General features: G+C 53.9%; 1 protein-coding gene across 4 annotated transcripts in view; it reads right to left on the bottom strand.

Moving 5' to 3' along the window:
* LOC140388518 (copine-9-like) overlaps positions 1 to 23,738 on the bottom strand; it is a 604,903-nt gene that overhangs the window by 39,381 nt on the left and 541,784 nt on the right. For all 4 annotated transcript variants that reach the window (XM_072472866.1, XM_072472865.1, XM_072472867.1 and 1 more), the window contains one exon: positions 2,839 to 2,966. In XM_072472866.1, the coding sequence (XP_072328967.1) occupies positions 2,839 to 2,966 (128 nt within the window). The remainder of the gene's footprint in view (positions 1 to 2,838; positions 2,967 to 23,738) is intronic.

Genomic DNA, 23,738 nt, shown 5'->3' with positions numbered 1-23,738 from the left:
GCCGCCACTGCAGCCGCAAATGGCGCAACCAGTCCCGACCCAACAGGCTGGGCCCATGGCCGTGCACCACGATAAGTGGGAAACGCCCCTCCTGGCGTCCATAAACAACAGGGGTCATCGTAGTTCCTGCAATGTCCAATGGTTCCCCCATGTAGGTGGCCAACCTTGCCTGTGTGTCGGTTAATGTCAGGGACTGTATGCCCTGCTTGATGCGGTCGAATGTCCTCTGGGCAATCACGGAGACCACTGCGCCAGTGTCCAACTCCATCTCAAGCGGGTGACCATTGACCCGTACTGTCACCTTAATGGGGGCCACACGGGGAGCTGCCACACAATGCAGCTGCAGGCAGGCGTCCTTCGTCTCCACGTCCTCGGGAGTAGTCGCCGCAGGTTCATCCAAATGGAAGGTACTGCACCTGGGCTGGCCCCAGTTTCTGTCGGAATGAAGGCGCCTCTGGCGCCCCCAGGACCGGCGTCCGCGACGGGGTCGGCGGCCACAAGTCTGACAGGGATATGGCTCCTCACTCATCAGTTCTGGAGAAGGCTCCCTTCGGGGAGGAACGTCCGACGGCCACTGGCGTCGATCCGGACGTCGCCTCGCCCACGGCACCGCAGGGGTGTGGAGAGGCGCTTTTGGACGGAAGAGGTTGCGCCCCAAGGCGTGCATCTCCATTCCCTGTAGCTCTTGCACTTCCCGTTCTGCACTCTCCCGGGACAATACTATTTTAATGAAATGAAATGAAATGAAAATCACTTATTGTCACAAGTAGTCTTCAAATGAAGTTACTGTGAAAATCCCTTAGTCGCCACATTCTGGCGCCTGTTCGGGGAGGCTGGTACGGGAATTGAACTGTTCTGCTGACCTGCTTTGGTCTACCCAGACTGATTCTATATCTTGATTTTCTGAACCAATATCTACTACTGGACTGATTTCATCCTTAACCAGCAACACCACCCCACCTTCTTTTCCATCCTAAATATGATAGAATTCTGACAGTGTAGAAGGAAGTCATTCAGCCCATCAACCCTCCAAAAGAGCACCCACCCAGGCCCATTCCTCCACCCTAGCCCTGTAACCGCATAAGCCTGCCTAACCTTTGGACACTAAGGGGCAATTTAGCATGGACAATCCACCTAACCTGCACAGCTTTGGACAGTGTGAGGAAACCAATGCATCAGGAGGAAAACAGCGTAGTCACGGGGAGAACATACAAAGGACGGCATCGAACCCGGCTCCCTGACGCTGTGCTAACCAATGTGCCACCATGCCATATATTATACATATAAATACTGAATATTGGATATTCAGTTCCCAGCATTGGTCACCTTGCAGCCATTTCGCCGTGATCGATATCATATTGTACCTAATTACATCTATTTAAACTATGAAAACATTTACCTTATTGAAAATGCTCCATGTATTCAGATACAGTGCCATTAGACTTGGCTTTTCAACATTTTTACACATTTGTGTACTATAGATCTATTTGCTGCTAGCTCTTGTTTCCTCTGCCTTCCACATATGTTTTCTACTTTTCCGTCTTTTATTTCTATCTTTGTTTCCCTCTATTGTGTCTCCCCGCTCAGGTTCCGATCCCCGCTACAACTCTAGTTTAAACCCTCCCTAACAGAACTAGCGAAGATATTTGTCTCAGTCCAGCTCGTACAGGTCCCAGCTTCCCCTGAATTGGTCCCAATGCCTCAGGAATCCAAATCTCTCCCTCTTACACCATCTCTCCAACCACGCATTCATCTGGTCTATTCTCCTATTCCTGCTCACGCTTGCACATGGCACTCTGATTAATCCCAAATTGTTAACTTTTGACGTCCTGCTTTTTAATTTATTTTTTAACCTCCCTATATTCTGCTTTCAGGGCCTCAGCCTTTTTACTTACGTAATTTGTACCGGTATAGACCACGGCCTCTGCCCTCTTCAGAATGTCCTTCATGGGCGGCACAGTAGCACAGTGGTTAGCACTGCTGCTACACAGTGCCAGGGTCCCAGGTTTGATTTCCGGCTTGGGTCACTGTGTGTGGTGCCTGCACATTCTCCCCGTGTCTGCGTGGGTTTCCTCCGGGTGCTCCGGTTTCCTCCCACAGCCCAAATATGTGCCGGTTAGGTGGATTGGCCATGCTAAATTGCCCTTCGTGTCCAAAAAGATTAGGTGGAGTTACTGGATTACGGGGATAGGGTGGAGGTGTGGGCTTAAGTAGGGTGCACTTTCCAAGGGCTGGTGCAGACTCGATGGGCAGAATGGCCTCCTTATAAATTCTTTTAAAAAATGTGATGATCCGCTCAGTAACACTGTTGACCTTGCATCAGGGAGGTAACATACCACATGGTGTCACGTCTGCAGCCACAGAAACATCTATCTGTTCTGCTTGCGATAGAATCCCGGAGACTATTTGTTCTCCACAAATCCCCCCTTGCAGCTGAGCTGCTCATGTTGCCACAGAGTTGACTCTTGTTCCATTCCTCTCTGCAGACTTCGAACTAGTACAACAGAATACCAACATCATTATTTACAAGTATGCATTTTTTTCATTTTGTGGATTTGCAAGATGGACATTCCTTCTTGCACTGCTCTAAATGAGGTGCCCTGCATTTCTTACAGTGTGATAAAGTAGGAGTCAAAGTAGGCACAACATCAGTTATACAACAAAAGTTTTGAGAAAGTCATGTATAATGCAACAGGATAATCTTTCAACTTTGCAGCTCAAGTCTGTGGCATTGATTTTGACTCTAAATAAATGAAAATATACTGAGGTAGAAAACCTGATTTCAGTAATGTACATATGGAGTATATTATCATCACCGTGTTGTGTTTCCATTCCTACCTGGCAACCTGATTGATGACTGGCGCAAAGTTGGTTGGTCCATAAAGTTGTACTCTGCGCAAGCTCTGGTAATATCCCTCCAAAACCCCATCAATCCCGTTGCAGTTTGGGTTCTCTGAATCTGCATTCTGAAGGAAGACAGGATGTAAACAATGAGCAAATGTAAGAATCCTCAGACAGCACTAAAACACTGAACATACCCGGGAGTTTATCAGTACTGTGCGCTGGATTCTGGAATATTGTGGGCGGTATACGTGTTTAGTTGTAGGGGAAGAACTTTCTGGAACTATGCCTTGGCACCACAGATTAACTAGGCACCATGGAAATGAGATGAGTCTGAATGTACGGGAGAAAGTTGGGTCGTTTCCTATACAGGCATGCATTCAGATCGGCCGCATTTTCCAATTTTCATTGCTGAAAAAAGAGACAAGCTGTTGAAGCTTTTTGTCTTGAACTCATCAGGACAGATTTGCAAGAATACTGGGCGCGATTCTCCACTCCCAAGCCGGTTGGGAGAATCGCCTAGGCCAGCAAAATTTCCAGGGACGCCGGTCCGACGCCCTCCCGCGATTCTCCCAAGCGGCGGGAACGGCCCAGTCGGGTTTCACGGACCGCAGGCCGGAGAATCGCCGGAGACACCGAAAATGGCGATTCTCCGGCACCCCCGCTATTCTGAGGCCCAGATGGGCCAAGCGGCCAGGCCAAAACGGCGGGTTCCTCCCGGCGCCGTCCACACCTGGTCGCTGCAGTCGTGGGCGGTGCGTGAAGGCTGGGGGGGGCGGCCTGTGGGGAGGCGAGGGGGGATCCTGCACCGGGCTTCACCTGGAATGTGGGGTGGCCCGCGATCGGTGCCCACCGATCGTCGGGCCGTCCTCTCTGAAGGAGGACCTCCTTCCTTCTGCGGCCCCGCAAGATCCATCCCCCATCTTCTTGCGGGGCAGACTTAGAGAGGACGGCAACCACGCCTGTGCGGGTTGGCACCGGCCAACCCGCGCATACGCGGATGACGCCCGTTATGCGGCGCCGGCCGCGTCATCTATGCGGCGCCACTTTTACCCGGGCAACAAGGCCAGGCGCGTGTAGATGACGTGGCCCCGATACTGGCTCATTGTCAGGGCCTGAATCGGTCGGGACCGGGGCCGTTCCGCGCCGTCGTGAACCTCAATGGCGTTCATGACGGCGCGGCCACTTCGGCGTGGGAGTGGAGAATCCCGTCCACTACATCTCAAAGGGAACAAAAATGTATACTCGATGAGAAGATAGTGCTGACTGGTTTTCAAGTGGACTCTAATTAGTCAAGGTGTTGCCATGGAGAATGCACTAGAGAACAGTTAACTGCCAAGATTCTGCTTAAAATTAAACTATGCAGGTCAACTCTGATTGCCCTGGGGAATGATCCAGAGAATGGCTGACTCCCAAGATTTTGTTTAGTTGAAAACAGAGTAATAAAGGAGCATGTTCTTTATGTTTACAAAGTACAGGGCTCTGTGTGTGAACATATGTGAGCCAAACTGCAAGCCTGTCTGATAATATTTAATTGGTTTTCAGTGTAATGTTTAGCACAGTCAGGATTCCTTAATAAATTTTGCCCAATTGTGGAATCACATCTAATGTTGGACACCATGTTTTGAGATTTGCAAGCACAGTCTGGTTGGATATGGTCAGCGCTTTTCCTGTTGCAAACAGCCGAAGGGACAAGCTGTTTGATATGATACCCCAGTCATTGGGTCACATGGTCGACATATTTGGCATCACACTGGCACTGAAATTCATATACCACATTACTCATTTGTGTGGCAGGAAGAATGTCTCTTTGGCTTGACAGCAGCCATACATCCTGTTAGTTGAGAACAGAACTAGTGATAGCACTGCATTGTGCCAGTTTGAAATAGCTCACTTCACCTGTTGCTCAATTTTATTGCATGTCAATGAACCAGTGTGCCTGAGACAATGCTCAGGAAAATCCCCCAGAACCTAATGATTGTCCTGTGTGCTGGATTCTTGAACGTCATGATTACTCAATGTCTAGATACTAAAGCCTCACGAGTACCATCTGTTTAAAATTCTGGAAACCTGTGAGCAACGTATGCACTGCATACACTAATTATGTGGGTGAAATGTGCTCTGGCTTGCTCTGGAACCAGCAAACACCAATGGCACCGACTTCTTCGTTATGAGCAGGGCACTAATCCCGAGGATGGAGGACACGGAGTATTCGGCCATAGCCATCTCAGACCATGCCCCGCATTGGATGGAGCTGGAGCTAGGAGAGGAGAGGGACTAGCGCCCGCTGTGGCGCCTGGATGTGGGCTTGCTGGCGGATGAGGAGGTGAGCGGGCGGATCCGGGGGTGCATTGAAAGCTATCTAGAGGCTAACGATAATGGGGAGGTGCAGGTGGGGGTGGGCTGGGAGGCACTGAAGGCAGTGATTAGGGATGAGCTAATCTCCACTAGGGACCACAAGGAGAAGGAGAGGAGAGAGATTGGTGGGGGAGATTTTAAGGGTGGATAGGAGGTATGCAGAGGTCCCCGAGGAGGGACTACTCAAGGAGCGACGAAGCCTCCAGACCGAGTTCGACCTGTTGACCACCCAGAAGGCAGAGGCGCAGTGGAGGAAAGCGCAAGAGGCGGTGTATGAGTACGGGGAGAAGGCTAGCCGGATATTGGCACACCTGCTTCGGAAGCGGGAGGCAGCGAGGGAGATTGGGGGTGTTAGGGCTAAAGGGGATAACACGGTGCGGAGTGCGGTGGGAATAAATGGGGTATTTAGAGACTTTTATGAGGGGCTGTATAGGTCTGAGCCCCCGACAGAGGAGGGGGGAATGCGTCGATTTTTGGATCGGCTGTGGTTCCCGAGGGTGGAGGTGGAGCAGGTGGCTGGGCTTGGGGCACCGGTAGGGCTGGAGGAGCTGACTAAGGGGCTGGGGAGTATGCAGGCGCTGAAGGCACCGGGGCCAGATGGGTTCCCGGTGGAATCTTACCGGAAGTACATGGACCTGCTGCGCCCTCTATTAGTGAGGACTTGCAATGAGGCGAGGGAGGGGGCGGCCCTATCCCCGACGATGTCCAGGGCACTGATCTCGCTGATCTTGAAGTGGGACAAGGACCCCATTACAGTGTGGGTCGTATAGGCCAATCTCTCTCCTCAACGTGGACCAGAATTGAGGACTGTGTCCTGGGGGTGATTCACGAGGACCAGATGGGTTTTGTGAAGGGTAGGCAGCTGAATACTAATGTATGGAGGCTCCTTAATATAATCATGATGCCTGCAGTGGAGGGGGAAGCGGAGATAGTGGCGGCGATGGACACAGAGAAGGCCTTCGATAGGGTGGAGTGGGGATACCTTTGAGAAGTGTTGAGGAGGTTTGGGTTCGAGAAGGGGTTCATTAGTTGGGTTAGGCTACTGTACGAAGCCCCGGTGGCGAGTGTGGAGGTCGGAATACTTTTGGCTGTACTGGGGGACGAGGCAGGGGTGCCCCTATCCCCCTTGCTATTTGCATTGGTAATTGAGCCTTTGGCTACGGCTCGAAGGGAGTCCAGGAACTAGAAGGGGCTGGTCCGGGGGGGGGGGGAGGAACATTGTATGCCGATGACAGGTTACTGTATGTGGCAGACCCAGTGGGGGGGATGCCGGAGGTGATGCGGATCCTCAGGGAGTTTGGGGACTTTTCCGGGTATAAGCTCAACATGGGGAAGAGTGAGCTCTTCATGGTACACCCAGGGGCCAGGGAAGGAGGACAGACGAGCTTCCATTAAGAGGGAGGAAAGGTGTTTTCGGTACCTGGGGATCCAGGTGGCCAGGAGCTGAGGGGCCCTACACAAGCTCAACATGACGCAACTGGTGGAGCAGATGGAGGAGGAGTTTAAAAGGTGCGATATGCTGCCACTCTCACTGGCGGGTAGGGTGCAGTCGGTGAAAATGACGGTGCTCCCGATGTTCCTTTTTGTATTCCAGTGCCTCCCCATCCAGATCCCTAAGGACTTTTTTAAGCGGGTCAGCAGGAGCATCATGGGATTCGTGTGGGCGAGAAAGACCCCCGAGGGTGAGAAGGGTGTTTCTGGAGCAGAGTAGGGACAGAGGAGGGTTAGCGTTACCTAATCTGTGTGGGTATTACTGAGCTGCCAATGTGGCGATGATACGCAAGTGGGTAATGGAGGGGGAGGGGGCGGCGTGGAAGAGGCTGGAGATGGCGTCCTGTGTGGGCACGAGTCTAGGGGTGCTGGTGGCAGCACCGCTGCCGCTCCCGCCGACTAGGTATACCACGAGTCTGATGGTGGTGGTGGCGACTTTGAAAATTTGGGGGCAGTGGAGACACCACAGGGGTGAGGTAGAGGCTTCGGTTTGGTACCCGATCCGGGAGAAACATCGGTTTGTCCCGGGGAGAATGGATGGAGGGTTCCTGAGCTGGCACAGGGCAGGAATTAGAAGGATGGGGGACCTGCTTTTAGATGGGGCGTTTGCGAGCCTTGGGGCGCTGGAGGAAAAATTTGGGCTTCCCCCCAGAAATGCCTTCAGGTACATGCAGGTAAGGGCGTTTGTAAGACGGCAGGTGAGGGAGTTCCCGCTGCTTCCAGCACGCAGGATCCAGGATAGGGTGCTCTCGGGGGTGTGGGTTGGAGAGGGCAGGGTCTCGGCGATCTACCAGGAGATGCAGGAGGAGGAGGAGACCTCGGTGGAGGAGCTAAAGGGTAAATGGGAGGAGGAGCTTGGGGAGGAGATAGACGAGGATGCGTCGGCGGACGCCCTGGGTTGGGTTAATTCTTCCTCCTCTTGCGCCAGGCTTAGCCTGATACAATTTAAGGTTCTTCACAGAGCGCATATGACAGGGGCGAGGATGAGCAGGTTCTTTGGGGTGGAAGACAGGTGTGTGAGGTGTTCGGGGTGCCCAGCAAATCAGACCCACATGTTCTGGGCGTGCCCGGCGCTGGATGGGTTCTGGAGGGGCATTGCGAGGACGGTGTCTAAGGTGGTGAACACCTGGGTTAAGCCGAGCTGGGCGTTAGCACTATTTGGGGTATCAGACGAGCCGGGAGTGCAGGAGGCGAAAGAGGCCGGTATTCTGGCCTTTGCGTCCCTGGTAGCCCGGTGGAGGATTCTGCTACAGTGGAAAGATGCGAGGCCCCCAAGCGTGGAATCCTGGATCAGCGACATGGCAGGTTTCATTAAATTGGAGAGGGTAAAATTTGCCTTGAGATGGTTTTGTAAGGGCCCAAAAGAATCCAGCACGAGTTTTAAGGATACAAAATAATAACGTTTATTTACTATAACAATATATACATAACAGTAGCAGTAACGTCCCTTGCTACCTTCTCCTTCCTGCTGGTTCCTGGACTGGCCAGCTTATTTATAGTAGGAGTTTCTCCGCCCCCCTCATTGGGGAAGTTCATACTCCCATAGGATTGTGGGATAGTCATTAGTCCCCAGCCAATCGTCAGTAGGCAGGTTATAACATCCCTCCCCCCAAAGTCCAAGGAATCCATCGTAGGCCCTGGCGAAGGAAGGCGTCGAACTCGTTTGGCCGCAGGCCGGACGCCATTTGCACGCGGCGCTGGATCAGGCGGCGTATAACGAGACGGAGACCGGCGTTTCCGTGATGAACGGCGCGGTTGTACATCCACGGCCTATGGACCCGAGGATTCCCCCTCTGATTCACCCTGTATCTCCATCTCGGAGTCAGAGTCTGCTGCCTCCGTCATGTCAGCGTCTCTATCCCCATTCGGTCCCGTCATGACCTGCGCAGGCTTCGAGTGAGGCACCAGTGGAAGATTTGGAGGACTACCTTCCCTTGTTTCTTGTCTTTGCCGCTGTTGAAATGAGCTCCGGGGGCAGGGAATCTTTTGCGGGGATGATCTTCTGGACCGGACGTGGTCTACATGTTTTCGCTGGAGACGACCCTGGGCTTGCACTTGGTACGATATAGGGCCCGTTTGGCGAAAGATTACACCAGGAACCCATTGGGCACCACCAGCAAAATTCCGCACGAATACTGGGTCGCCGGGCGCAAACTGCCGAATCGGACGATGCCGAGACAATCCCGGTCCCTGCCGTTCTTGTGTGCGGCGTACTTTTGCGCCAATGTCCGGGAAGACCATACTAAGGCGGGTGCGAAGTCTCCGGCCCATTCGGAGTTCTGCGGGAGCTACCCCAGTCACTGTATGGGGGGTGGTCCTGTACGTAAACAAAAACCGAGCCAGTCTCGTGTCCATTGATCCGGAAGACTGCTTCTTTAGGCCTCTTTTGAATGTTTGCACTGCACGCTCTGCCAACCCATTTGAAGCCGGGTGGTAAGGGGCAGTGCGGATATGGCGGATGCCGTTCAACTTTGTAAACCTAGCAAACTCCTCACTCGTGAATGGAGTGCTATTATCCGTGACCAGCACCTCGGGGAGGCCATGCGTACTAAATGATAAACGCATTTTTTCAATTGTTGCGCAGGACGTTGTCCCCTGCATCTTATGCACCTCCAGCCATTTGGACTGGGCGTCAATTAGTAGAAGGAACATGGATCCCTGAAAAGGGCCTGCGAAATCTGCATGTAAGCGTGCCCAAGGCCGCCCTGGCCATTCCCAGTGATGTGGGGGCGCGGCCGGCGGAAGCTTCTGATGCTCCTGGCAAATGGAGCAGTTTTGGGCCACCTTCTCAAGGTCGGTGTCGAGGCCTGGCCACCAGACATAACTCCGGGCCAACATTTTCATCTTGGTCACGCCCGGATGCCCATTGTGCAAGTCTGATAATATCAGCTCCTGGCCTTTTTCCGGGACAATCACACGCGTCCCCCACAAGAGGATGCCGTCTTCCACGCTGAACTCTGACAGCTTGGAGGAAAATGCCCGCAACTCGCCTGGGAGCTGTCTATGCTGCCCACCATACAGGACTATGTGCCGAACCTTTGACAAGACTGGCTCCGTCTGGGTCCACTCACGGATCTGTGATGCCGTGACAGGCAAGGTGTCCATAAAATTTAGGGTTGTGACCACCTCACCGGTCGACATGGGGCCGGTCGATAAAGGCAATCGGCTCAGTGGGTCGGCATTTGCTATCTGCATACCTGGTTTGTGCTCCAGAGAATACTCATATGCAGCAAGCAACAAAGCCCAGCGCTGGATCCGTGCAGAAGCAATGGGCGGTATTGGCTTATCCTCTCTGAAGAGTCCCAGCAGGGGCTTATGATCAGTCACGATAGTGAAATGGCGGCCGTACACATACTGGTGGAAGCGTTTCACCGCGAAAACCACTGCCAGGCCCTCCTTCTCGATCTGCGCATACTTTTTCTCCGCTGCAGTCAATGTGCGGGAGGCGAAAGCTATCGGTCGCTCGGCCCCGTTCTCCATCTTGTGGGACAGGACAGCCCCAATACCATACGGGGATGCATCACATGTGACGAGCAAAGGCTTTCCCAGATCATAGTGAGTTAGTAACCCAGACGACGACAATTGTTGCTTTACCCGCCGGAAAGCGGATTCTTGCGGCTGACCCCAAACCCAGGTGTGATTTTTCTTTAGCAGCAGGTGCAAGAGGGCCAGCGTAGTTGCCAGATTGGGGAGGAACTTCCCGTAATAGTTTACGAGACCGAGAAAAGAACGAAGATGCGAAGTGTCAGTCGGGGTGGGGGCATGTTGAATTGCACGCACCTTCTCTGCGACGGGGTGCAGACCCTCGCGGTCCACCCGATAACCTAGGTAGACTACTTCTTTTGCCTGAAATACGCACTTTGTGTGACGTAAACGGACTCCAGCCTCCGAAAGGCGTCTAAGGACAGCCTCCAGATTTTCCAAATGCTCTTGCTCCGACGAGCCTGTAATCAACACGTCATCTAGGTAGACAGCCACACGTGGTAAACCTCTCAAAATGCCCTCCATAACACGTTGAAAAATTGCGCAGGCAGAGGATACTCCAAAGGGCAACCGTGTATATTCATACAGGCCCCGGTGTGTGTTAATTGTTACATATGGTCGGGAGGCAGGGTCCAGCTCCAACTGCAGGTAGGTGTGACTCATATCTAATTTTGTGAATGAGAGTCCGCCTGCAAGTTTCGCGTAGAGATCCTCTGTGCGAGGCATTGGGTATCGGTCGAGTCGGGAAACTTTATTCACTGTAAGTTTATAGTCGCCACACAAGCGAACTGTGGCATCTGGCTTCATTACTGGTACAATTGGTGCTGCCCAGTCAGCAAAACGGACGGGCCTGATAATACCCAAACTCTCCAAACGAGTGAGCTCCCCTTCTACCTTCTCGAGCAAAGCGTAAGGCACTGGGCGCGCCCGGAAATAGCGCGGCGTGGCTCCTGGTTCAACTTGGATACGGGCTACGGCCCCTTTTATTTTCCCCAAACCAGGCTGGAATACCTCTGGGTATCGTCCTAGCACCTAGGGGCAGCACGGTAGCCTTGTGGATAGCACAATTGCTTCACAGCTCCAGGGTCCCAGGTTCGATTCCGGCTTGGGTCACTGTCTGTGCGGAGTCTGCACGTCCTCCCCGTGTCTGCGTGGGTTTCCTCCGGGTGCTCCGGTTTCCTCCCACAGTCCAAAGATGTGCTGGTTAGGTGGATTGGCCATGATAAATTGCCCTTAGTGTCCAAAATTCCCCTTAGTGTTGGGTGGGGTTACTGGGTTATGGGGATAGGGTGGAGGTGTTGACTTTGGGTAGGGTGCTCTTTCCAAGAGCCGGTGCAGACTCGATGGGCCGAATGGCCTCCTTCTGCACTGTAAATTCTATGATCTATGATCTATGACCTCAGTCAACCCTCCAGAAACTGTTTGGAGGATGTGCTGCCATTGCAACCGCAAATGGCGCAACCAGTCCCGACCCAACAGGCTGGGCCCATGGCCACGCACTACGATAAGTGGGAAACGCCCCTCTTGGCCTCCATAGACAACAGGGGTCATTGTAGTTCCTGCAATGTCCAGTGGTTCCCCCGTGTAGGTGGCCAACCTGGCCTGTGAGTCAGTTAATGTAAGGGTCTGTATACCCTGCTTGATGCGGTCGACTGTCCTCTGGGCGATCACGGAGACCGCTGCGCCAGTATCCAACTCCATCTCCAGCGGGTGGCCATTGACCCGTACTGTCACCTTAATGGGGGCCACACGGGGAGCTGCCACACAATGCAGCTGCAGGCAGTCGTCCTCCGTCTCCACGTCCTCAGGAGTGGTCGCCTCAGGTTCATCCACATGGAAGGTACGGCCTCTGGGCTGGTCCCAGTTACGCCCCCTGGGCTGGTCCCAGTTTCGGTCGGAACGACGGCGCCTCTGGAGTCCCCAGGACCGCCGTCCGCGACAGGGTCGGCGCCTACAAGTCTGACACGGACATGGCTCCTCATCCATTGGCTCTGGAGAAGGCTCCAATCGGGGAGGAATGTCCGATGGCCACTGGCGTCGGTCTGGTCGTTGCCTCGCCCAAGGTACCGCAGGAGTGCGGGGGGACGTTTTTGGGTGGAAAGGGTTCCGCCCCAAGGCATGCACTTCCATTCCCTGTAGCTCCTGTACTCCTCGCTCTGCGCTCTCTCGGGACAAGACTATTTGTATTGCCTGTTGAAAAGTCAATGTTGGCTCCGCTAACAACTTTCTCTGGGTGGCCGCATTGTTAATACCGCAAACCAAACGGTCGCGTAACATTTCTGACAAGGTCTCACCATAGTCACAGTATTCCGCAATCCCGCGTAGCCTGGATAAAAAAATCTGCAAGGGATTCTCCAGGGGTCCTCTCAGGGGTATTAAATCGGTAACGCTGGACTATCGTGGACGGGGTTGGGTTAAAGTGTTGCCCCACTATATTCACAAGTTCGTCAAACGTTTTGGTGTCCGGCACAGCTGGGTACGTAAGGCTCCTAATCACCCCAAACGTATGCGGCCCGCAGGCGGTGAGCAATATGACCACCTGGCGCTCGTTTTCAGTGATATTGTTTGCCCGGAAATAGTAACGCATCCGTTGTGTGTACTGGTTCCAGCTTTCCAGCGCAGCATCAAAAACATCCAAACGTCCGTACAGAGGCATGGTATAATAGAAGACAACTTCCAACCTGTATCCAACAAAAATCCAGGGAGGTGGCTTCAGCAGTGTAGACAGCTATTCACTTTTACCTTCGTCGCCAGTTTTGTAAGGGCCCCGAAGAATCCAGCACGAGTTTTAAGGATACAAAATAATAACGTTTATTTACTATAACAATATATACATAACAGTAGCAGTAACTTCCCTTGCTACCTTCTCCTTCCTGCTGGTTCCTGGACTGGCCAGCTTATTTATAGTAGGAGTTTCTCCGCCCCCCTCATTGGGGAAGTTCATACTCCCATAGGAATGTGGGATAGTCATTAGTCCCCAGCCAATCGTCAGTAGGCAGGTTATAACAGATGGTCTCTGAGTAAGGGTTCTTCAGGCGGTGGCAACCGTTCCTAGACTTTCTAGCGGGGCGTTAGGAGGTGGTCATCAGCAGCAGCAACCCAGAGGGGGGGGGGTGTACTTTCTGTTTTCTACTGTGTTTATTATTGCTTAATGGGGGGTCTGTATATTGGGGGAATTCGTGATGTAGTTGTAGGATGTTTATTTATGTGTTCTTTGTTTTTCTTTTTTTCTGTAAAGAACTTTGTTGAAAGTATGAAAAAAGTTGAATTAAAAATATTTTTTTTTAAAATGGTTTGTTGAAATAGCTGTGGGTGATTCACAATTTTACTGGCTTGTAGTAAAAATACATCTTTTCAACAAAGTAAAAATTTGTCAATGACTTTTCATAAACACTTTTTAAACACAGGCTACTGTCACTATAGGGTTCTGTTATACATAGAATTTACAGTGCAGATTCCTTTGTTGCCACAAAGAGAAAAGGTATGGAGGTGCCCACACTCTGGATTCTTTAAAACACGGTGAGGGGTTTATTAAGGGTGTTATTCAATACAATCAAGATCGTGACCCACGCAAACGCTCTGCTGATGTCATTACACATCACGTGATGTAAAACCAACAAGAATGTAATCCCAGATACATAGCACCCCTCCCTCTTTACTTCATTAGAGCAATGACAACAATAAACATTTATACAATATATATGTTTCTAAACATATACAAAATTCAAGAATACAATGGGCGTCTATTTCTTTTGGTACAGTTCTGCATTCTTGAACTCCGTTACTTGCAACCACAGAAGTGTCATCATTCCTTTCTGTAGATGGTACCTCTTAAGTACATAGAACAGTACAGCACAGTACAGGGCCTTCGGCCCACGATGTTGTACCGACCATTTAACCTAATCTAAGTTCAACCTAACCTACACCCCCTTCAATTTACTGCTGAACATGTGCCTGTCTAAGAGTCGCTTAAATGTCCCCAATGACTCTGACTCCACCACCTGCGCTGGCAGTGCATTCCACACACCCACCACTCTCTGTGTAAAGAACCTACCTCTGACATCTCCAATCACCTTAAAACTATGTCCCCTCGTGACAGCCATTTCCGCCCTGGGGAAAAGTCTCTGGCTATCCACTCTATCCATGCCTCTCATCACCTTGTACACCTCTATCAAGCCACCTCTCTTACTTCTATGCTCCAGTTAAAAAAGCCCTAGCTCCGACAACCTTTCTTCATAGGACATGTCCTCCAGTCCACGCAGCATCCTGGTAAATCTCCTCTGTACCCTCTCCAAAGCATCCACATCCTTCCTATAATGAGGTGACCAGAACTGGACACAATATACAAGTGTGGTCTAACCAGGGTTTTATAAAGCTGCAGCAAAACCACGCGGCTCTTAAACTCAATCCCCCTGTTAATGAAAGCCAACACACCATATGCCTTCTTAACAACCCTATTAACCTGGGTGGCAACTTTGAGGGATCTATGTATGTGGACCCCAAGATCCCTCTGTTCCTCCACACTTCCAAGAATCCTGCCTTTAACCATGTATTCAGCATTCAAATTCGATCTTTCAAAATGAATTACTTCACATTTATCTAGATTGAACTCCATCTGCCACTTTTCAGCCCAGCTCTGCATCCTGTCAATGTCCTGTTGTAACCTGCAACAGCCCTCAACACTATCTACAACTCCACCAACCTTTGTGTTATCGGCAAACTTACTAACCCACCCTTCCACTTCCTCATCCAAGTCATTTATAAAAACCACAAAGAGCAGAGGTCCCAGAACAGATCCCTGCAGGAAACCACTGGTCACCGACTTCCAGGCGGAATATTTTCCATCCACTAGTACTCGCTTTCTTCTTTCGGCCAGCCAATTCTGTATCCAGACAGCCAAATTTCCCTGTATCCCATGCCCCCTAACTTTCTGAATGAGCCTACCATGGCAAACCTTGTCAAATGCCTTACTGAAATCCATATACACCACATCCACTGCCTGACCTTCATCAATGTGTCTCATCGCATCCTCAAAGAATTCAATGAGGCTTGTGAGGCAAGACCTGCCCCTCACAAAGCCATGCTATCTTTAATCAAACTATGTTTTTCTAAATAATCATAAATCCTATCTCTCAGAATCCTTTCCAATATTTTGCTCACCACAGACCTAAGACTGGCTGGTCTGTAATTCCCAGGGATTTCCCTATTCCCTTTCTTGAACAGGGGGACAACTTTCACCTCCCTTCAATCATCCAGTACTACTCCAGTGGAGAGTGAGGATGCAAACATCATCGCCAACGGCGCAGCAATCTCCTTCCTCACTTCCCGCAGTAACCTTGGGTATATCCTGTCAGGCCCAGGGGACTTACCTATCCTGATGCTTTTCAAAATTTCCAGCACATCCTCTTTCTTAATATCAACCTGTTTGAGTCTATTAACCTGGTTCATGCTGTTCTCACGAGCAACAAGGTCCCTCTCTCTCGAGTGAATACTGAAGCAAAATATTGATTTAGGACCTCCCCTATCTCCTCAGACTCTAGATACAAGCTCCTTCCACTAGCCCTGATCGACCCTACTCTCACTCTTATCATCCTCTTATTTCTCACATAAGTGTAGAACGCCTTGGGGTATTCCCTAATCCTTCCCGCCACGGCTTTTTCATGCCCTCTTCTAGCTCTCCTAAGACCATTTTTGAGTTCCTTCCTGGCTACCTTGTAACCCTCTTGAGCCGTGCCAGATCCTTGCTTCCTCAACCTTACGTAAGCTTCCTTCTTCCTCTTGACTAGAAGCTCCACTTCTCTTGTCATCCACGGTTACTTCACCTTACCATTCCTCAGTGGGACAAAACTATTCAGCACTCGCAGCAAGTGCTCCTTAAACAATCCCCACATTACTGTTGTGCATTCCCCGAGAACAACTGTTCCCACTTTATGCTCCTCAGCTCCTGTCTAATAGCAGTATTATTTCCCCTCCCCCAATTAAATACTTTCCCATACTGTGTGTTCCTATCCCTCTCCATGACTATGGTAAAGGTCAAGGAGTTGTGGTCACTATCACTGAAATGCTCTTCCACCGAGACATGTGACACCTGGCCTGGTTCGTTGCCAAGCACCAAATCCAATATGGTCTCCCCCCTAATCGGCCTAACTACATATTGAGTCAGGAATCCTTCCTGTACACACCTGACAAAATCTACTACATCCAAACCATTTGCACTAAGGAGGTTCCAGTCAATATTAGGGAAGTTGAAATCACCCATGACAACAACTCTGATACTTCTGCTCCTTTCCAAGATCTGCCGCCCAATCTGTTCCTCCACCTCTCTGATGCTATTGGGGGTCTATAGAAAACTCCCAATAAAGTGACTGCTCTTTTCTTGTTTCTGACTTCCACCCACACTGACTCAGTAGACAGACCCTCCTCGACTACCTCCTTTTCTGCAGCTGTGATGCACTCCCTAATTAACAGTGCCACTCTGCCTCCTCTTTTACCTCCCTCCCTAAACTACTTAAAACATCTAAACCCCGGAACAACTAACAACCATTACTGCCCCTGTGAAACCCATGGGCGGGATTCTCTGATCTTGAGGCTACGTGTTGACGCCCTCGTAAACGCCTTCGCGTTTTACCCCGGTGTCAACAGGCCCCCAGGATCAGTGAGCCTACGCCTCACAGGGGGCCAGCTGCCGATACCGGCGTCAAACAGGCACCGCGCACCGGCGCTAATTCATGCATGCACTTTACGATCGGTGCGAACTCACGCATGCGCGCTAGTTGCCTTCTCCCCGCCGGCCCAACACAATATGGCGGAGAGCTACAGGGGCCCGGCACAGAGTAAAAAAGGCTTCCAGCAGGAGAAGCCAGCCTGCCGATCGGTAGGCCCGATTGCGGGCCAGGCCACGGGGGAGGCCCCCCCCCCGGGGTCGGATCCACCCTCCCCACCACCAGGCCGCCCCCCGCAGGATGAACGGCGAGGTCCCGCCGGGTAGGACCACACGCAGACTGGCATTGTGTGAATCCCCCCCCCCCCCACCGGGCGATTCTCCGACCCAGCCCGGAATCAGAGAATCCCGCCTCACATCTCCGTGATGGCCACGACATTGTAGTTCCAAGTACTGATCCATGCTCTAAGTTCATCTCCCTTATTTCTGACACTCCTTGCATTGAAACAGATGCACTTTAACCCATTCCACTGAGTGCAACTTTGCCCTATCAACTGTCTATCCTTCCTCACAGACTCGCTGCATACTATTTCCGCCTGTTCAACAGCTACCCTATCCACTGATCCACAGCTCTGGTTCCCATCCCCCTGCCAAACTAGTTTAAACCCTCCCAAAGACCTCTAACAAACCTGCCACCCAGGATATTGGTGCCCCTCCAGTTTAGGTGTAATCTATCCTTTTTGTACAGGTCCCACCTTCCCCAGAAGGTATCCCAATGATCCACATATCTGAAGCCTTCCCTCCTGCACCAGCCCTGCTGTAGTTATTTCAGTATCTGCCAAATAGGCATTGCAAAGTCCTCAGAAATATAACCTGAACTCATCACTGTCTCTGGCCCCCAGAGCTCTCTCGATCTCTAGCTCTCTAGATCTTCTAAAGTTAGAACCTCTTGAGAAGTTACTGCAAATTCACTTCATACAGCAAGTAACTGAGCAGCATGATTTGCCAAACTCTTTCATCGTCCATCTGTATGGTGTATGATATCGGACTTGACTTTGCTATGATCATAGGCTGGTGCCTATTTCTCATTGATGACGTAATCCCTAGCTAGCACCCTCTCTCCCTGGTTGAATACTCGCTTTTTAAAGATTTTCTACCTGTGAGCAATTTGTGCTTGTTGTTGGACAATCTCTAAAATATCAGGTGGAGTTAACAAATCTAACTGTTTTCGTAGTTTTCTCTTAAACAATAGCACATCTATTTTGCGCCGATCGTAACGTGCATGCATGAATTAGGGGCTGTTTAGCACAGGGCTAAATTGCTGGCTTTGAAAGCAGACCGAGGCAGGCCAGCAGCACGGTTCAATTCCCGTAACAGCCTCCCCGAACAGGCGCCGGAATGTGGCGACTAGGGGCTTTTCACAGTAACTTCATTGAAGTCTACTTGTGACAATAAGCGATTTTCATTTTTCATTTAATTTCATCTGGCGAACTTTGCATGGTAGCATGTGTAGTGTTCTGATAAGATACTGGAAATTGGTTTACTCTTCTTGATAATGTTTCCTGGCCCTTCAATGCTTTGATAGAATGCTTTAATGATTGCACAAAACATTCAGCCAATCCATTTGTTTCTGGATGATTTGATATAGTGTATACCCGTTCAAGTAGCCTCGAACTCCTTCAAAGTAAACTGCGTACCATTACCACTGACAATCTGCCTCCGGTGTTTTTCAATGGTCCGCTCAGTCATCGTTGACTTCATTGCTGCAACTTCTGGTCACTTTGAGTGCGCGTCCTCAATCACAAAGAACATGTGGACCAGCATAATCGATGTGTATTCTCTGCAATGGCTGAGTCGGCCATTCCAACTGATATAATGGTTCTCATGGTGGAGTGTTCCGTAGTTTTGGCATATGATTGGCAATGCTCGATTTTCTCTTCAATTGAGCGCCTAATTCTGGCCACCAAAAATAGCTACATGCTAATTCCTTGATTCTTACCACACCGGGATATCCCTCAACCAGTTGGTCAAGGTCTCTACTTTGTAAGCACAGACGACTAATCACACGGATTCCCCACAACAGGGCCGGGATTCTCCCCTACCCGGCGGAGCGGGGGGTCCCGGTGGGATGGAGTGGCGGGAACCACTCCGGCATCAGGCCGTTCCAAAGGTGTGGATTTCTCTGCACCTTTAGGGGCCAAGCCCTCACCTTGAGGGGCTAGGCCTGCGCCGGAGTGGTTGGCGCGCTGCCGGCCGGCGGGAAAGGCCTTTGGCGCCATGCCAGCCGGGGCCGAAAGGACTGCGCCTGGTGGCGGAAGACCGCGCATGCGCGGGAGCGTCAGCGGCTGCTGACGTCATCCCCGCGCATGCGCAGGGGGGTCACTTGCGCATCGGCCATCGCGGAGGCTGTGGCCGAGGGAGAAGGAAAAGAGTGCCCCCACGGCACAGGCCCACCCGCGGATCGGTGGGCCCCGATCGCACAGCGCCCCCCCCAGGACCCCGGAGCCCATCCGCGCTGCCAGTCCCGCCGGTAAGGTAGGTGGTTTGATTCACACCGGCGGGACTGGCATGACAGCAGCGGGACTTCGGCCCATCACGGGCCGGAGAATCGCTGGGAGGGCCCGCCAACCGGCGCGGCACGATTCCTGCCCCCGCCGATTCTCTGGTGGCGGAGAATTCGGGACACGGCGAGGGCGAGATTCACGGGCGAAATTCTCCGTTATCGGCGGAAACTCCGCCGATCGGCGCAAAAAACGGCGCAAATCCCACTTGCGTCACATCATAAAAATGGGCCGATAGTCTGCGGCCCGAAATGGGCTAGCAGCGACGTAACGGGATCCGCGCTTGCGCAGTGGTTCACGCCGTGCAGCGTCATACGCGCTGCACGGCGTGACGGCTCATAAGGCCGCGCAGCTCCCCCCCACCCGACCGGAACAGCCGACCGCAACACCCGACTTGATGGCTGGCCGTCGCTCAGCCCCGAGGTTCGAGTCACGCGATGTGGAGGCGCTCCTGGATGCGGTGGAGCAGAGGAGGGACGCCCTGTATCCCGGGCACGGCCGCAGAGTTGCCCCACGCCACAGCCGGCGTCTGTGGAGGGAGGTGGCAGAGGCCGTCACCGCTGTGGCCCTAACACCACGGACAGGCACCCAGTGCCACAAGAAGGTGAACGACCTCGTCAGAGCAGGCAGGGTGAGCGTCCCCCATATCCCCTCTCCCCCAAATCCCCCCCTCCCCCATATCCCCCCCTCCCTCATATCCCCCCTCCCCCATATCCCCCCTCCCCATATCCCCCCCTCCCCCATATCCCCCCTCCCCCATATCCCCCATATTCCCCCCTCCCCCATATCCCCCATATCCCCCTCCCCCATATCCCCCCTCCCCCATATCCCCCATATTCCCCCCTCCCCCATATCCCCCCTCCCCCATATCCCCCACCCCATATCCCCCCTCCCCCATATCCCCCCTCCCACATATCCCCCTCCCCCATATCCCCCCTCCCCCATATCCCCCATATTCCCCCCTCCCCATATCCCCCCTCCCCCATATCCCCCCTCCCCCATATTCCCCCCTCCCCATATCCCCCTCCCCCATATTCCCCATATCCCCCCTCCCCATATCCCCCCTCCCACATATCCCCCCTCCCCCATATCCCCCCTCCCCCATATCCCCCCCTCCCCCATATCCCCCATATCCCCCCTCCCCCATATCCCCCCTCCACCATATCCCCCATATTCCCCCCTCCCCCATATCCCCCCTCCCCCATATCCCCCCCTCCCCCATATCCCCCATATCCCCAACTGAATCCAGCCCTAACCTTAACCTCTGCAATGCACGCGCAACCGATGGCGTGCATTCATATACCTGCCTAACACTGTTGCCTTTTACCCCTGCCACCACCCCCCGCCCCCAGGAGAAGCGCGCACACAACAATAGGGAGCATGTGAGGACTGGAGGAGGGCCAGCTGATGAGAGGCCACTGACCGTACACAAGGAAAGGGCCCTGGAACTGGCTGGCGGACCTGAGGACCGGGAGGTTGCTGATGCAGAGGTCGGGGCCCCACGAGCAAGTGAGCCACCAACAGCCCGTCCCCATATCCCCCCTCCCCTATATCCCCCTCTCCCGTATCACCTGATCACTGCCTGATGTCTAACCATGCATGCTTCATTGTGTATCGCAGGACCAAACGTCCAGGCACCCATCCCCGCAGATGCAGACCGCCCGCAGGATGCCCCTCGGAGACCACGGGAGACGGAGAGACCCGCACCCTCCAGCATGCGACGCCCGCAGGATGCCCCTCGGAGACCACGGGAGACGGAGAGACCCGCACCCTCCAGCATGCGACGCCCGCAGGATGCCCCTCGGAGACCACGGGAGACGGAGAGACCCGAACCCTCCAGCATGCGACGCCCGCAGGATGCCCCTCGGAGACCACGGGAGACGGAGAGACCCGAACCCTCCAGCATGCGACGCCCGCAGGATGCCCCTCGGAGACCACGGGAGACGGAGAGACCCGAACCCTCCAGCATGCGACGCCCGCAGGATGCCCCTCGGAGACCACGGGAGACGGAGAGACCCGAACCCTCCAGCATGCGACGCCCGCAGGATGCCCCTCGGAGACCACGGGAGACGGAGAGACCCGAACCCTCCAGCATGCGACGCCCGCAGGATGCCCCTCGGAGACCACGGGAGACGTAGAGACCCGAACCCTCCAGCATGCGACGCCCGCAGGATGCCCCTCGGAGACCACTGGAGACGGAGAGACCTGGAGCAACAGGGAGACGACACCCCCGTCACGTGCGGGAGCGACCACCCAGCGATGAGGGGGGCAGCCACAGGCCCCCGTCACATCCGAGCCAGGACACCACTACCCAGGACACCACTATCCAGGACACCCCTACCCGGGACACCACTACCCAGGACACCCCTACCCGGGACACCACTACCCGGGACAGCACTACCCGGGACAGCACTACCCGGGACAGCACTACCCGGGACAGCACTACCCAGGACACCCCTACCCGGGAAGACGAAATACCGGACAGTGACTCAGAGTGGATGGGTGGAGACGAACCCCCAACCCAAAGTGCCATGGACTCAGAGTGGGACGAAGAGCACGACACAACGCCACTGCTGTCACCAACACCCTCCACCATCGCAGAAACACTCACCACGGTTGGGCACTTTAGTGATGAGGCGTCTGGTACACTCACTGGTGCGCACAACACAGCCGTCCCGGTACAGCAGGTGGAGGTAGGAGCAGCAGAGGGACCGGGCGGTCGGAGGGCAGCCCAGGCCAAGCGAACATCTGCCGCCCAGATGGATCCCGGGTTCCTGCAGTTACCACACCCACACATAGATCCGATGCAACCACCGACACGGAGACGAGCGAATAGGGTGACGGGTGGCTTGCGGCGGCTGCGGTCGCAGGTGGAGGAGTCCACCCGCGTCCAGGAGCTGGGAGTGGTCCCGGTCATGCGTGCCACCCAGGCTGACACCGCACGGGTGGCGTCCGCGGTGGAGGCAATGGGTGCGACGGTGTCAGACATGGGGAATGGTTTGCGAGGCCTGGGGCCTTCCGTGCAGGCGGCGTCTGTGGCCCAGGAAATGGCTGCCCTCTCACAGGAGGCCATGAGCCAGTGCCAGCGCCAGATGGCAGAGGCGCTCAACGCCATAGCCCAGTCTCAGCAGGCCATGGCCCAGTCTCAGCAGGCCATAGCCCAGTCTCTGCAGGCCATGGCCCAGTCTCTGCAGGCCATGGCCCAGTCTCAGCAGGCCATCGCTGAGGGCATCGGCGCCAGTGGCCATGTGCGAGCTGGCGTCGCACTGTCGCAGACAGGGTTCGACAACCCCCTGGGCTCCATGGCTGCAAACCTGCAGACCCCTGTCGATACCAGCACGGGCCTCCAGGACTGGCAGCGCCAGATGTCGGGGGCGCGTCGGATGGCCAGTCCGTTCGCATCCCCCACCCATGTAGAGGCCTGGGGGCCATCGGGCACCCCGAGGGAGGAGGAGGTGGTGTGGTCCGTCCCGGCTCCCTCTGTAGGGGAGGTCCCGGTACACCGCGACACCTCGGACTGCCCCCCTTCCGTCCCAGGTGCATCGGGTGGGCAACGGGCAGGACAGGCTGGCAGCTCGCCATCCCAGTCGCCCGGGCCGCAGCCTGGCCCATCTAGGCCAGGACGCCCCAGGAAACGGCCGCCAAAGGGATCCAGTGTCAGAGGGCAGGAATCACAGGAGTCCACCTCCAGTTCTGCTGTACCGTCTGGGGAACCACGTAGACGTAGTCAAAGGGCCCGTAAGGCCAAACAATTAGACACTGAGTAAGTTGGCACGGGTGCAGGGCACAGATGAGTTTTAGGCGCTAGGGCACGTGCATGAACTCCTTTGGTTATTAAAGTCAATGTTACACCTACCGAAGCTGCCTTTGTGCTCTGTCCAAAGTGTGCGGGGGTGTCATGTACGTTGAGCGCAAGTGTGTGTGTGAGGGGTGGTCTTACCTCAGCCCCAGGTGAGTCTGCCCACTTCCCCCTGGGCCGCCATCAACATCCCCCGGGCAGAGGACGGGACCGTGCGCTGCAGTGTCACAGCCGCATGCAGGGATGGTCCGGGTGGATGGTGGTACTGTGGCCATGGGTCAGACATAGTCCAACGATGTAGAGCCAGGAGCTCATCGGAGGCGGGTTGTCATCATTCTCCATGGCCTGCGATAGACACGCGTCCACCCGCAACTGGGTGAGCCCGGCCCGTTGTGCCGCCGGTGGATCGGCAATTGGGAGTGGGGGGGTGGTGTGCATGCGGGTGGGGTGTGTGGGGTTGGGGAGGAGGGTGAGGGTGCTGGGTGGGTGGATGGGTGGGGGGTGTAGGTGGTCGGCTGTTGTCATGGTGTGCGGTCTGTGGCCA

This window comes from Scyliorhinus torazame, chromosome 13, assembly GCF_047496885.1.
Source record: "Scyliorhinus torazame isolate Kashiwa2021f chromosome 13, sScyTor2.1, whole genome shotgun sequence".
NCBI classification, from domain to species: domain Eukaryota; kingdom Metazoa; phylum Chordata; class Chondrichthyes; order Carcharhiniformes; family Scyliorhinidae; genus Scyliorhinus; species Scyliorhinus torazame.
Note: the sequence above shows the minus strand (reverse complement) of the source record. Positions and strands in the feature narration are given on the sequence as shown.